This window comes from Amblyomma americanum, chromosome 10, assembly GCF_052857255.1.
Source record: "Amblyomma americanum isolate KBUSLIRL-KWMA chromosome 10, ASM5285725v1, whole genome shotgun sequence".
Classification (NCBI taxonomy): Eukaryota; Metazoa; Arthropoda; class Arachnida; order Ixodida; family Ixodidae; genus Amblyomma; species Amblyomma americanum.
The window spans coordinates 50,753,472-50,767,504 of NC_135506.1; the positions used below are offsets into that span (position 1 = coordinate 50,753,472).

The window sequence follows — 14,033 nt, forward strand, 5'->3', positions numbered from 1 at the left end:
GATGGTCATTTACTAGTACTGAATTCTAGGTGCCGTTCCAGAAGTAAATGCCTTCATTATGGTTTAAGGAATGTGTTGCTTATTCCCAAGGACGCGTGTGTTACAATATATATATATGTATATATATATATATATATATATATATATATATATATATATATATATATATATATATATATATATATATATAAACATCAAAATGGCGTATATGTGTTCCACGCACCGGTTCACGCTTAGTAACGGCCGCGCTGCCTCACACAAGGTGGCTTCAAGCTACAAAATTTTGTTTTCTCTCGCTCTCTTTCTATTGCTAGCTCTCACTGTCTTTGAAATGTGCAATAAAAACTCTGATTTAAACTCCTGCCGCCTTTTGCGCCTCTTTCCATGGCAAGAGATTTGGTTATCGGGAACTTTTGTCGATTTCTTCGGTATTGCAGAGTGCTTGCCGGAAGAGCAATATTCGAAACCATTGAATTTAGAGGTGCGCCTTCATTCCAGCGGATTTACCTTAAAGCAGTGCTTCCGCACAATATTGTCCTCCTGCAAACGTGCCAGTTCTTCTCTCTCTCTGTTGTTTATTTTCCTTTTTCACTAAACATGCTCCGATTCCAGTATGCGGAGGGTGTACCATGAAACTTTCACCGCGAATCTGTGCCAATAGACGCCGGCTTTCTTCACGCCAACGTTGTGTTTTTAACGTTTTTTTGTTGTTTTTCCACGTACTTTGTGTCATCTCATTTTAAAGTCCGCGTGTTGACTTCATCGCTTAGTAGGCTGCGAATGAATTCTTCCGACAGGCACAAATCGTTCCTTCTGGGTCAATGGTCTGGGTCTGATTCGCATACGTTGGTCTCTAGAGGATCCGTTAGAATAGAAAGTGTGAAGATCGTTTCGAGAAGGCATCACATCCTCGATGCCGGGTACTTCCAATGTGCTTATATGCCCTGCTTCTTTATTCGTATTCCGCCTTCCCAATCTTTCTACTGTTCTTTTTGCTTTTTTTCTGGAGGGGGGAGAAATAAAGTGCTGGCATTTCTATCGGAGCCCGGTTGCCTAAACGCCCTGTGCTGCAATATCTTTGCCCCAATACTTCCACGCAGCTCCATTCGTAAGACGCAGTAAGTCAAGGATAAGCCTGCGTGTAAACACCAAGATTGCTCTCACTGCCTTCATTCGTCCTTTGTCAGAGTTCTCCAAATTTCCTTTTTCTTTTTACTTTTTTAAAACTTCGCGTCATTCAAGCGCCGCTTTCCTTCTTGTGCAGACCTCTAGGATTAACTCAGATTTTAAAATCACTGCCAGCCCCGAATTCACTAGAATAAACATTCGCCTTTTTGTCGTTTCGTCACGATTGCTTGAGAACTTAACCAAAAAAAAAATGGAGGCCTCTTGTTGTATCCCAGCGGAACCCTATCCAGCACAGAGGTCTTGACCCTCGCCACTGTTATGGCAGAGGCGCATCCACACCACTTACACTCGGCCGATTTAAGCCTTCCAAACCATTGTTTTCCTTCGCTAAACATATGAAAACTTCTCTGGCTGTGCATTCAATATTTCAACGTAGTGGGATGGCATGTAGATCGGAAGGAAGGCATGAAGGCTGGCGTGGATCTCGACACTGTACTGTTTATTTGGACAGACTCGTGCGCTCTGAAAATGAATGATTAAATAAAGAGAAGCTCGGCGGTGGCGACAGCGAAGATTGCACAAGAGAGCCTCCGAGATCAGAATTACAGAGTATACGAGGCGCGCCCTGTTTAAGCATTACTCTCATCATTGTGAACAGTCGATGCGTGAGGTGCGCTGAACTTGCCACCGTGGTTCATTGTCAGGCAAGAAGAATTTATAGGTCACACAAAAAGAAACAAAAGTGCGCCAGACTTGCTGCTATCAGCTGATAACGAGCACGAGGGGTAACTTTAACGTGTCAGATGGTGTATGAAAACGAAGTCAGAAACTGTGAGCGAAGATAAAACCGACACTGATAACTAAAAAAATATTGAGAAACAAGAAAATAATTACCCCTCGTGTTCATTAAATTTAATCTCATTTTATTCCTAATCTTGCCATACAAATTATCAAAACTCTGAACCCATAGCCATAGGCAAGCGTGGGGTCCAGAAACAAAATACCTAATGGCAATGACAGAGCACTTGTGTAAAATGAAAAGCACAAAATCACGGCAAAAGACCAAAATACAGCATACAATGAGGAGAAAATAAAATTATGTGCATTTTACCGCAGAATGAATAAATATCTATCATTAACAACAGTGTACAACAAAAACAAACCGAAAACAACTGTCACAGAGGTCTAATAAGGCTCATAAAATATGTTCTTAATGTTTTGTTTGTTTCTTAATGGGACTGTTTTATTTCGGGGGGTAAAGCATTCCAAACATTGGCTCCTAAAAACTGCACCAATCTTTCGCTGTAGATGCTCTTACTCGGTGGCAGATATAAGTTACTAAGTGTGAGGTTTCTTTTGAGTCGAAAATGAGAACGAAACATGGAGGCATTGAAAGGTTGATTATATTTTACTATGTTATTTACACACACCGCTATATTAAAGTCCGCAAGAGGTCAAAAGAAAGGATATTTAATAACTGTAAAAGTGGTTTACTTGGCTCGGTATACTTGCTTTGTGTTATAATTCGGTTAGCCCGTTTTTGTAATCACCGGATAGGATCAAGGTAAGTGTTGTATGTCAAACTCCATGAGTCTACACAGTATGTTAAATGACTGTTAATCAGGGCAAATTAAAAGGTACGCAGTGTATGTGTATTAAAACAATCGCGGGCCTGTAATAACGCATAACAGCCAGGAGCCAACTTCGAACAGACGGCGCTAATCTGATTTTTCTATCGAAGATGTTCATCTAGAATGACACCATGATACTTAAATGACTGTGTTCGTTCAAGTGAGTGGTCGCTAATAAAAATGCTAATTTGGTTGCTGTCAATTACTTTTGCTCGTGAGCTAAATACTATATATTTGGTTTTGCTTGAATAAATCGTTAGCTTGTTAGTAAAAAACCAGCTTGAATTTTTTTTTTCAATTCAGCGTTTGTTTTTGCTTCTAAATCCTTATGGTTGTGAGCTGTAACTATGATCGCAGTGTCATCTGCATACATTAAAATATCAGAGCAACTTGGGGTCTTCGGCAAATCATTCAAGTATAAAGAAAATAACATGGGCTCTAAAACCCTAGGAACTCCGGTCTGAGGAATGAGGAACCCCGGCCTGTAGATATTGAAGTGATGATATAATATCAGCTGATATCTGATACCAGCTGATATGAGGTGATTTATCAGCTGATAGCAGTCTGACTGGCACGCTTTTGTTTTCGTTTTGTGTGACCTATAAACTCTTCTTGTCTGACAGCAACCACAGTTGTCAGTTTAGCGCCTGTTTTTTTTTTTTTCTGACGTCCATGTCTTTTGCGCTGTTTCTTTATTTGACTTCATGGACGAACTGTCCCGCCAAAAAATCTTATTGTGATCATTTTTACTGTGAAAGCATGAACCTGTTACCTTCTTTGAAATTTCGTAGCATTCAGAAACATTCCTCAGCCATGAAAAAAAAAGAATAAAAGTTGACCCTGTGCTACAACAGACGACGCGGGAGCACCTAAACGACGTGTTGCGCACGCCAGACGCGTGCACTCGTGTTCACGGTAAAGGTGATCACCACTGTACGTCTCCGTTTTAGGCGCCGAACGATGCAGAAACACCTCCACAGGATTGCGAATGTTTGCGAAAAATCTGTGCTTTCTACTAGTCATATAAATCATGAAGTATTATACAGAAGTATCTACAGGGTGTTTCAGGAAAGACTGAAAAATTTTCAAAAACAGGCTTTTTGAGGTAAAAATATGAAAACCGGAAAGCCGGTGAATTACGTTAAGTAGAAAGCTGGTTAACTAATTTTTGATAACTTTTAGCTATCGCAGATAGACAACTGGTTGCAATCAGAGATTTGTAGCCGTTCGTTAGTAACACCCATATCAGTTTTTAGAATTTCGAAATCGCTATTGCCCTTGCCGCTGTGGCGGGACAAAGTCTGACTGCATCAAGCGAAAATACATGAGCTTTCGAAAGCATGCAGGCAAAGCAACCCTCCAGTGCAGGTAATTAGTCGAAAAAGCCAAACTTTGGCGAGCCACAGCGCCAAAGGCAATCTTCTTTCTTTTTCTTTAACTTCGAAATTTCTGAAAAAACTTTATAGCTTTCCTTTGTAGCCGTTTAGCTGGCAAAGAGAAATTTACTCCACCTTGGGGGATTCTCCTAAACATTTGACCAACTAGACGACCCTTTCGGCCATGCCTCGCTCATCATTCAGTGTTCACGGTCCTGTACGTGCATTACCCTACACTACGCAGAAGAGTCTATGTGGTGCTACACAGCTGAAGGTAACGTCTGTCTAGTTGGCTACAGTGCTTCACAAATTCAAGGCCCACAGAGTCGACACCAAAATTCCCCATCAGTTAGTGACCGCACTCATGGAAATGAGCAAAATACTTTCTGAGCCTAAACGAAAGTTTCTAAACTTTCACATATTAACTGTGCATTTTTATGCATTTCATGTAGTAAATTTCACACCACGTGCCTGCATCTGCTTGCAATTCCTGCGTGTTCATTTCACGAACTCTATACATGTTCTTTCTTGCTGCCTGCCACGGTGGCTCAGTGACTATGGCGCTAGGCTGTCGAGTCCAAGGTTAGAGCATCGAATCCTTACCGCGGCGCCTCATTTTGATGAAGGCAAAATGAAGTAGCACTCGTGTGCTGTTCGATGTCAGCGCACATTACAAAACTTCAGACGATCGAAATTAGTCCGTTGTCCTCCACCACAACATCCCATTTAGCCCATGTGCCGCTTCAGGACGTGAAACCCTTCACTCCACGCAATTTCATGCGCATTCATTGCATGAACCGTCGGTATTCGTCCTTTATTGTTTCGCTCTAATGAAACGAGGCGCTGCCAGCTAAATTGAAGCCTTATGTAAGCTTAGCGGCACGCGTGTATACGCCCACTTCGTCTTCGTCACTGTCAGGTCACCCCTCTCGCACAGACTCGCGTAGACCGCCTATGCCAGAGCATCCCAGGTCTTCAATAATGACCGCTCTCATCCTATGCCTCTCTCCTTTTCTCCAAGCACTATCGGCCCCGAGGCCGCGCTTAGTCACACGAAGGCCAGCACTCGGTTCTCCTTGTGAATTGGTGGTGAATAGTTGGGAATAAGACATTGCGTTTACAAAACGCCGAGAAAGATGTCAACGACAAGACCGTGAAAAAGTCGTTCCGAGGCAACGTTCTAGCAGCTAAAGATGCTTCTTGAAGCTGCATATTATCTATGGAGTGGATCCGGGGCTATTCACTAGGGTGTCGTCTGCGTGACATGCGGCAAAGAGCCTCATCTTGAAAATTGAGCGGTCTTGGAAATTCTTGAGCAGGTTTTTTTTTTTTTCCTGGCATCGCTGCTTCACGGAGTTTCTACGGAGCGTACGCTTCACATTTATCCTTTGTAGACATAGGATGTCGCAAGTAAACCTCAATGACGTCACTTTTTCAATATCTCAGGATGTGAGGGCAATGTGATATGAGCCATCATGGAATGTTGTCTCGTGAGATTCGAGTCCATTCCATACCATTCTTTTTACAGTACATACACCCACTTACTTTTAGTTTGGAGCAAGAGAGAGGGGGGAGGGGGGCATGCATTGCGATCACCAGCCTGAAGATGATCACGTGATACCAGTGCTGACGTCAGAAAGTTCTCAGCAACAAAGGCCGTCCAGCTGTCGCTGCCACTTCACTACTTTGTGATTAGAAATCTATTCTCAAGCCCATCTGCAACGCTGCTCAAGTACAACGCAATGTAGAGCAATTCCATGCGGATTTCGCCACACACTACGCCCATGTTCAATATTGTTCATTACTCGCCCGTTTCGTTATTGTTTTAAGATCTAGTAATAGGTTTAACCAGTGCCAGAAAACAGGCGGGATAGCTCTCGTAAGCTTCACGTATATTCTCTCAAGATAACTGTGACTCTATTACCCTTCGCTGCTTGAAGCTATAATGTGAAAGGTGACAACGAGGGCGCAAGGTGACACGGTATGAAATTGTGCTTGCTCTAAGGACTCCGGCTGCCACTGAACTGTACAACGCCAAGAGAAAGAAAAAAGTTTTCAGATGCACACGGATAACGCTGGGTGCGACAGCTTAGCAAAGCACTCCCAATCTTTTCTTCAATGTTCACCTATATAACACAGATAACCTATCCTCTTATCTGCTCGGCCAAGAATAGAGTGCTCACATATGAGGGCAAGGGTGCTCTTTACTGCTGTTCGGGTGATCTCTGCAGAGCGGACGAATAAGTGCTGCCGCCGATAGGGCAGGCAGAAATAGCTTCAGAAACTCGGGAGTGCAACCTCTGTGGAATGCGTTTAAGCTTTAGTAAACGGCGCTCTTGTTCCTTGCCCTCCTCTCTGCTCAGGAGCATCACTCGCCACAGTGGAGCCGCGGTTGGTGCCAGAGCTCGGAACAACGGAGCAGCAACGATCTGAGTCCCCCGAGCCAGACTCCATCCTTCCTCGCTGCCAGTCTGCGTGGGACTCCTTCACCTGCTGGCCCCCAACCACGGCGGGCAGGGCGCTGCGAAAGCCGTGCGCACACATCATCGCCTCGCTGGACATCTCGCTGGCCGAGTCGGACGCCTCGCTGGCCAGGGGTATGCGCGGACCCGATCGGCGCTTGTGTGGCCGACGCAACTGTGCTGTCTTAAAAAATCGGGGCAGTAAAAATAATGATGGCCTAGCTAGTTTGGTTGGTTAGTTAGTTTATGCTTATTTATCGTCCCAAAGTGACTCATGCTATAAGGGACGCCGGAGTAGAGAGCACCGGAAATTTCGACCACCTGGGGTTCTTTAACGTGCACTGGCATCGCATGCACAGTACACGGGCCTCTAGAATTTCGATGGAGGCGAGATGCTTGAGGTCCGTGTGCTGTACGATGTCAGTGCACGTTAAAGAACTCCAGGTGGTCGAAATTTCCGGAGCCCTCTACTACGGCGTCCCTCGTTGCATGAGTCACTTTGGGACGATAAACAAGCATAAACTAACCAACCAACCAAACTAGCTAGGCCATCATTATTTTGGCAAGGTGAAAGAAAAACTCCGCGGTTTATGACATGCTACCTGGAGCCCTGGAGAATCACCAAATTATGGCCTAATTGGTTCGGTAAGCTTACAGAAAACTACGCAGCTTATAACATGCAGAATATGGAAACGTTGAACGTCACCAAATGTAGAACGAATTTCGGAACGCAGTTATTTATTTTTCTATTGCCTACAATTATAAATCAGGGAAACAAACTCTCATATATGTCAGCAATTAAAACAAAAAATAAAAAAAAAGCTGCGTCAGGTTTATATGACGATGTGCTCTAATGTGATTTTTTTTCCTTTGCTTTAATTTGCTTGTTTTTCTTGTGCGATGCAGTTTTACTTGTATATGTATACACAGATATTTGTATGCTTTGTGCTACACGCTGTCATGCTGCCTTGTGTGCTGGCGGGGCCAGGGCTTTAGAAGCTGCTTTTGCAGCTTCCTGCCTGGCTTCCTCGCAACAGTTGTTTATTGCAAAATAAAATGTAAATTTAAGTATTACTTTTAAGATCAAAGCAAGTTCCAAACGCCTTTTTAGTGGAGTAAATATCTGCGCTACACCGCTCTACTTTTGCAAGGGGTGTTTTATTACTCCCTCCAATCAAGAACAAATCTCTCCTATATGTGTCGCACTCAAAAAGAAGAAACGACAGCACGGACATTCAGGGGACACCCGCCAAGTAACAATAGTACATCAAGCTCATCAAATAACACGAAGGAAAAAGGCCGAACATAAATGAGCCTTTCGCGACAGCAACTCTCTTTCGCCACCCTATAGGCCACTCTTGCGCTGTCTCGCAGTGCCTGCTAATGAAAGGACGTCTGCGCACAGTCGTTGCTTTGCTCAGAGCTCCGTCTGCTTCGTTACCAGTTAGTTAATGACGCTCCTAGTAAGAGAATACGCTCGACAAGAGCCCGTCCGTCGCGGTTCCAAGCCGCCATTCTGAGCGGCTAGCTTCCGTTGAAGCGAAAGAAACGCTGTGCTTTGAAATCGGGATATTTGAAACTTCCAATTTCAAGTCGCAGCGCTTGCTACGCGATATGCGAAAGTCGAAAATGGGAGAAAAATAGGAGAATGATTAGGCAAACTTGGCTCGGAAGGCCAGCCCCGAAGGAGACGACGCGTTAAGGGGCAGCAATTAGGAACCGAAGCGACCTAAATAAGAAAGGTTAATGATGGCGCGCTTTATGGATGAGCGCACGCATAGCCTGCGCAGAACTCGTGCCGCTTTGCTGTCGACTGGCTCTAGCAGCCATCAATTAGGCGAGCCTAAGAGTGCCAGATGCAGTACGCGCTCACTGTGTCTGGGTGACGTTTGTCTCATTCTCTCTGTTGTCACCAAACGAACCTTTTGTTATTGCCGCCCTTTTCCTTTTGACTCCGGTTTTCTGCCGAGCCAAATTAATTGCTAACCAGTGGATTAGTCACTCTAACCCGTCTGACGTTGCGAGTACGTACAAAAGGTAAACATTAGAGTTGTTTGTGTTCGCAATTCAGCTTCTTTGACGTCGAATGTGCACACCGCGTACAACAATACGTCCGACTTGTTTAGTTCAGTGCGAACCGCTCTTCGCTTCGACAGCAGTTCTGTTCCTAAGAATGAGCGTACTCTTCTGTAGATAGACCTTCTAAATGCGTGCCGTTCAGAGTCGTACTGACAGGCCGTTTACAAAACCGGTTATTGTAAAAACACGCATCGCTCACGCGTCAGCTAAGTACAATGCCTCTTTGTGTGTCATTATAATTGGAAGCCTTAACACTTAGTATAAACTTCAGTCAGTTTGCGAAAGTTTGGACAGCTTTAATTAGAAACGATGGGAACGAGTCTGTATAATGGTGGTGTGTTTGGCTGTGCATAGAAAAGTTGCGCGTGGATGGGCGCGCGCGTGAATGCGAACGTGACGAGAAGGTTTATGAGCTATGCAATTATGGGGATACTCGGGGCGAGCGCTTTAAGCGCTTGTATTGTGTCTCTGCCTTTATCAGTGTCCTAGTTTTTCGCGCTACGCTTCGAAAAATGCAAATCAATGTTGGCGTAGATCGGTGGATACCGCTTTCTAATGACGAAGATGCTGCTTGCACTGAAACCAAAGCTCTGATAAATTTCAAGAAAGCCCAAAAATGAAAATCAGGTACGACATGAAAGCAGTCGCCACACGTCAAAGTTATGTTTTGTTTTATGTTTTCATGTATAACGTGAAAGACGAGGATTGAGTGCCTCAATATTGAGGAAAGTTTTGTATGATAACCGCTTCCACACTTGTGTTGGACAAAGAAAACGAAAATACAAATTAAACGTGAACAAATAGCAGAAAACAATCTCACTACTCCCGACTTTACTGCCTCAGTCATAAATTTGAATCTAGGCAGTGAGAAAAAATGTTCCATAATGATAATAATTGGTTTTGGGGGAAAGGAAATGGCGCAGTATCTGTCTCATATATCGTTGGACACCTGAACCGCGCCGTAAAAGAAGGGATAAAGGAGGGAGTGAAAGAAGTAAGGAAGAAGTGGTGCCGTAGTGGAGGGCTCCGGAATAATTTCGACCACCTGGGGATCTTTAACGTGCACTGACATCGCACAGCACACGGGCGCCTTAGCGTTTTTCCTCCATAGAAACGCAGCCGCCGCGGTCGGGTTCGAACCCGGGAACTCCGGATCAGTAGTCGAGCGCCCTAACCACTGAGCCACCGCGGCAGGAATGTTCCATCTGCAAAACCAAATTTCGCAGCGGTACAACGCGTTTTTCTGATGAACAAACGTCCGATAAAGCTGCAAAGCATCGGCTGTCAGTTTTTACTAAAAAAAATGCGCAGTAGTTCGTAGTGTCCTGTTACGATAAAAGTATTACGGAGTTTCAGAGATGCTGCGGAAGTGGCGGAAAAGCAGAAAGAGGGGCTCCTCCAAATGAAGCACTGGTGAACTGGTGAAGGTGCAGTCCGAGAGTGCGAAGTCAAACTTGATATGAGTTCGAAGCCATGGATACCATGCTCCGAGTTTAACAGCAAACTTCTGTACTTAAGTTTCTGAGGGCTAAATGCAATATTGATATCAATTCCCTGTCCTGTCTGAAATAAAGAAAACCGCCTGTATTTAACTACTTGGAAATCAATCCTGAAACACCCATGCAACGAAAACTTCATAAATAGCAAAAAAAATCTAGTGTTGTGCCCCTTCCGGTCCTTACTTCGCAGAAATTTTAAAAAGTGGCAGATTATTACGAAAATATCATCGCTGAATTAATAAAATCCGTTACCAATAATAAACACTGCGTGTCGAAAAAAACACTGCGTACAAATCATCCGACACATACAATAAATCAATACCAAATTCAAAATTGTCCTATCGCCATCGTGTTCAGCAGTGCGATCATAAAAAGTTAGACTGTTTTGTAGTTATGGTTACCTCCTATACAGATTGTCTTCCAGCAGGCCTCCTGCATGTCTGGGGGTTTTGTTTTGATAAATAACTGGTTAAATGCTTCATCTCATCAATTTCCTGCCTGTGGTGGAAAACACCAAATTTTCTTCTCTGCTTTGCTCCCCTGTCATTTAGCGCCCATCGTAATGCCCTGCGTTGAAGCGTACGTGTCATGCTCTTTACACCACGGTCAGAAAAATCACCAAGTGGCCCCGTGTCTTGTTACAGATGAGAATACGATGAAGCGGGCTGCGACGTGGTAAAAAGCGGTCCCGCTAGTCGCGCCAACTCTTCAATCATGCCAAGATCATCGGTCATAGCAGCCTATGTTTTCTGCTTCCCTCCACATATCATTATGTCAAAACAGGCCTACTGCACAGAAATTTGAGGAATGAATTCACATCTGTAAGCCGAAATGAAAACAATTAAAATTTTGAGTGTCGCACTCAATAAGTTGGTAGTTATTATTTAAACTGGTATCCTTGTAAAGCTAGGCTGTCTGAGAATGTGATGTCAAATATGAGATGATGTGCTCAAAGTGTACCTGACCCAGATTTTGAAAGTTATTTGTTGCTCTTAAGGCTTCACGCATTATAGAGAGCAGTGATTAAAAAAATGATCAAATCGGAAAAGGGGAGGGGGACAATGCTGTGAAGTTAACACCAATCTTTCGGATTTGTATTCTTTTGAAGGTGATTTCTATCACATGCCTTTAATGTTTGCCCACGATGCTTTTGCGGTCATTGCTCACATACGCCCGTTTGCTCAAGACTCAGCGTTTCAGTCCTGCTCAGTGCAGCAATGTGCCACTGACGGTTTCGTCGACTGAGCCTCAACTTTCCGTCCCAGGTCTGTACGCGTATCGGGTGTGTGGCACAGACGGCAACTGGCTCTGGGGAAACTGGACCAACTACACCGAGTGCTTGGGCCTCATCAATCAGCAGGTGAGCTCGAGGAACCCGGTAGCGGCCGTGCAATGGCTCATCACTCAAAGTGGACGCCATTCGGAAGGAGAAGTTGGAAGATGGGATCGTTGGGAAGTAGTTGTGCAAGCATTGTGTTGACGAGACAAATACGAAAGCAAGAGTTCTAGAGGAACAAAGCACACATACACACGCTGCTGGGGCTACTGCAGTTCATTCATTCATACATTCATTCATCCATTCATTCATATGGAAAGAAATGTGGCAGACAGCGCGATGTTGAAGTGTTCGAAACGGTTTATGTATAGTAGGATACAACTGAAAAAAAAAACAGCAGTTGGCAACACTCCTCCGCAGTCTCCGGCATTCAGTATTACTCCGCTAGCCATACACAACAGTAAAAAAATAAACTTTTTTAACGTTTGATTTTATTAAACAAGGTAGGAATCAAAATTTTAGAGCTTATAGTTTTTTTTCTTGTGATTAGCTTCTTCCTTGGGTAACAATAGGAGTTTTACCTGACTACTTTACTTTTTTGTCTTGGACGAATTCTGTGCTGCGGTCCAGAATGTGGGCGGAGCTACACTGCAGACTTTAGTTGTATCCGGCTATAAAGTTTAGACGAAGGGGTAGCGGGTGTATGTCAAAGTTTTCATTTTGACTATGTCGTTCCGGAGGAAATTTCCGGGCGATATTTTCGAGCAATAGTTTCAAGCAATTACTATGGTCTTTCACGCTATGGCTACCCATCATACGGCTGAAGATCAAAAACATAGACAGCGAGAGAAAACCACCAAAAAGTTCGTCACCGTTAATGTCAGTGGATACCAACAGTTATAGATCCTGCCGGAATAAAATGAACATTTGCATATACTGAGAAAAGTCAGCTAAGAGAGCTACAGTGTAAACCGCGCATTCTTAAATCGTATTAAATGCAATAGGTATTGTAGCCTTCATGACCAAAGACTACACCCTGTAGATTATGAAGGCTGCTTGTTGAGAAGTGTCACGAAGGCCCAGCGCTCAAAGACAGGACTTAATCGACGAGGGACTTGCACTACGGTTTGTTTCCGTCCTGTTTGTGAGCACTGGTTCTTTCCGCGCCCAGTAGAGTGACCCAGAGACTGGCACCAATCTACACGAGGCCACGGTTGTGGCCAGGCGCTCAGTATCGTGGTGTGTGATGCCTGGTCACGATGAGGGTTCTCTTTGTTCTGATTCGCAGCCTGGTAGAGAAAGCAGCTCTGCGGTGTCCCTAGCGGTGGTCTACATCCTGCTGCTCTTCTCCCTGCTGTCCCTGGTCTTCCTGTCTGCTAGCATGCTCATCTTCTGCTACTTCAGGTAACGCGCTGCAGCCCACTAACGTGACAAGGACTGGCCGTTGATGGGGCTTTCAGAATAGTCCCTAAATAGCTCCTCTGTCAGTCGTCTACACAGGTTCCGGGCTCGCATCGGTCCCGAAAGAGCACCAGGTCGTTGAAAATTATGAAGCTATCTATAATAAAATTCTTCAAAAGGGTCCAGGTTATCCAGCATATTGATTTACAGAAGCGCGCTAACTTCAGAACAAGAGATATGACCCGATGAACATAATTACATGACTTACTACAACCCATTATAAGGGTATTGCGCTCCGGTTTCCGTTTCGTTGTATTCATCGTACCTTTCCCATCGTTCCCGATTTAGCGCATACCTGCAAATAGATCCCACAATGCAACAAAAAGATCTGAAGCCCTTTGCTTGTTATAGAATTTATTGTCGTAGTAAAAGTGTGTTTTGTAGCTCCGTTACAGAATCCAATGAAAGGCGCATGGCTGCTTTAATTTTTTTCGTCGAGAGCAAACTGCGGCGCTTGGAACGCGGTCTGCCGAGGCGGCCAAGCTGAGCACTTTTAAGCAGCTCACATAGTTGTATAGGACGCGCCGGACAAAAGTATACGTTTGGAATATTTACAAATTCACGCCGCCATCTAGGCGCACAATTTTTCTCCTCAAAGCCGAAGTTTCACAAACACACTTTCAGGTCGAGATGTCTTGGGCGACTCCATGCCCACAGGCATCGACGCGATGATGGGACCTCCTTCGGCATAATATTTTTGTAATACCACTGTAACTTCCGAATAGAAAATTATTCTGAATGTGACTTCAACTTTCACGCTAATATTTATTTTCTTTCAGATCTCTGGAGTGCCCAAGGACTCGAGTCCACCGAAACCTGGTGCTGGCCCTGGCGGTGCACGCGGTCATGCTGGTGGTGCTCGCCACGCCGCTGGCACTGCACCCGGACGCACCCACGCCGTTCGCACAGACAGTGAGTGCATTCAGTTGATTCTTTGCGCAATGAACACTCACGAAAGCGCACATGAGGTCAATGGTTGATTGGTGAGCAGATTCCAACAGATGAGAAGCAGGTAATGTCAGTGCACCCAACTATGAGTTCTCCAAATCATCATTACAACCATTGGTTTTCGAGGTCAAGCATTCAATGCGTAACTACTCCCCTGTTATTGCATGAGTACC

At 44.4% G+C, this 14,033-nt stretch overlaps 1 protein-coding gene across 1 annotated transcript in view; it reads left to right on the forward strand.

Moving 5' to 3' along the window:
* The window catches only part of LOC144108878 (corticotropin-releasing factor receptor 2-like), a 118,343-nt gene that overhangs the window by 72,766 nt on the left and 31,544 nt on the right, over positions 1-14,033 (forward strand). Inside the window, exons 2-5 of the mRNA XM_077642108.1 lie at positions 6,499-6,732; positions 11,441-11,535; positions 12,740-12,855; positions 13,692-13,824. Of these exons, the coding sequence (XP_077498234.1) occupies positions 6,499-6,732; positions 11,441-11,535; positions 12,740-12,855; positions 13,692-13,824 (578 nt within the window). The remainder of the gene's footprint in view (positions 1-6,498; positions 6,733-11,440; positions 11,536-12,739; positions 12,856-13,691; positions 13,825-14,033) is intronic.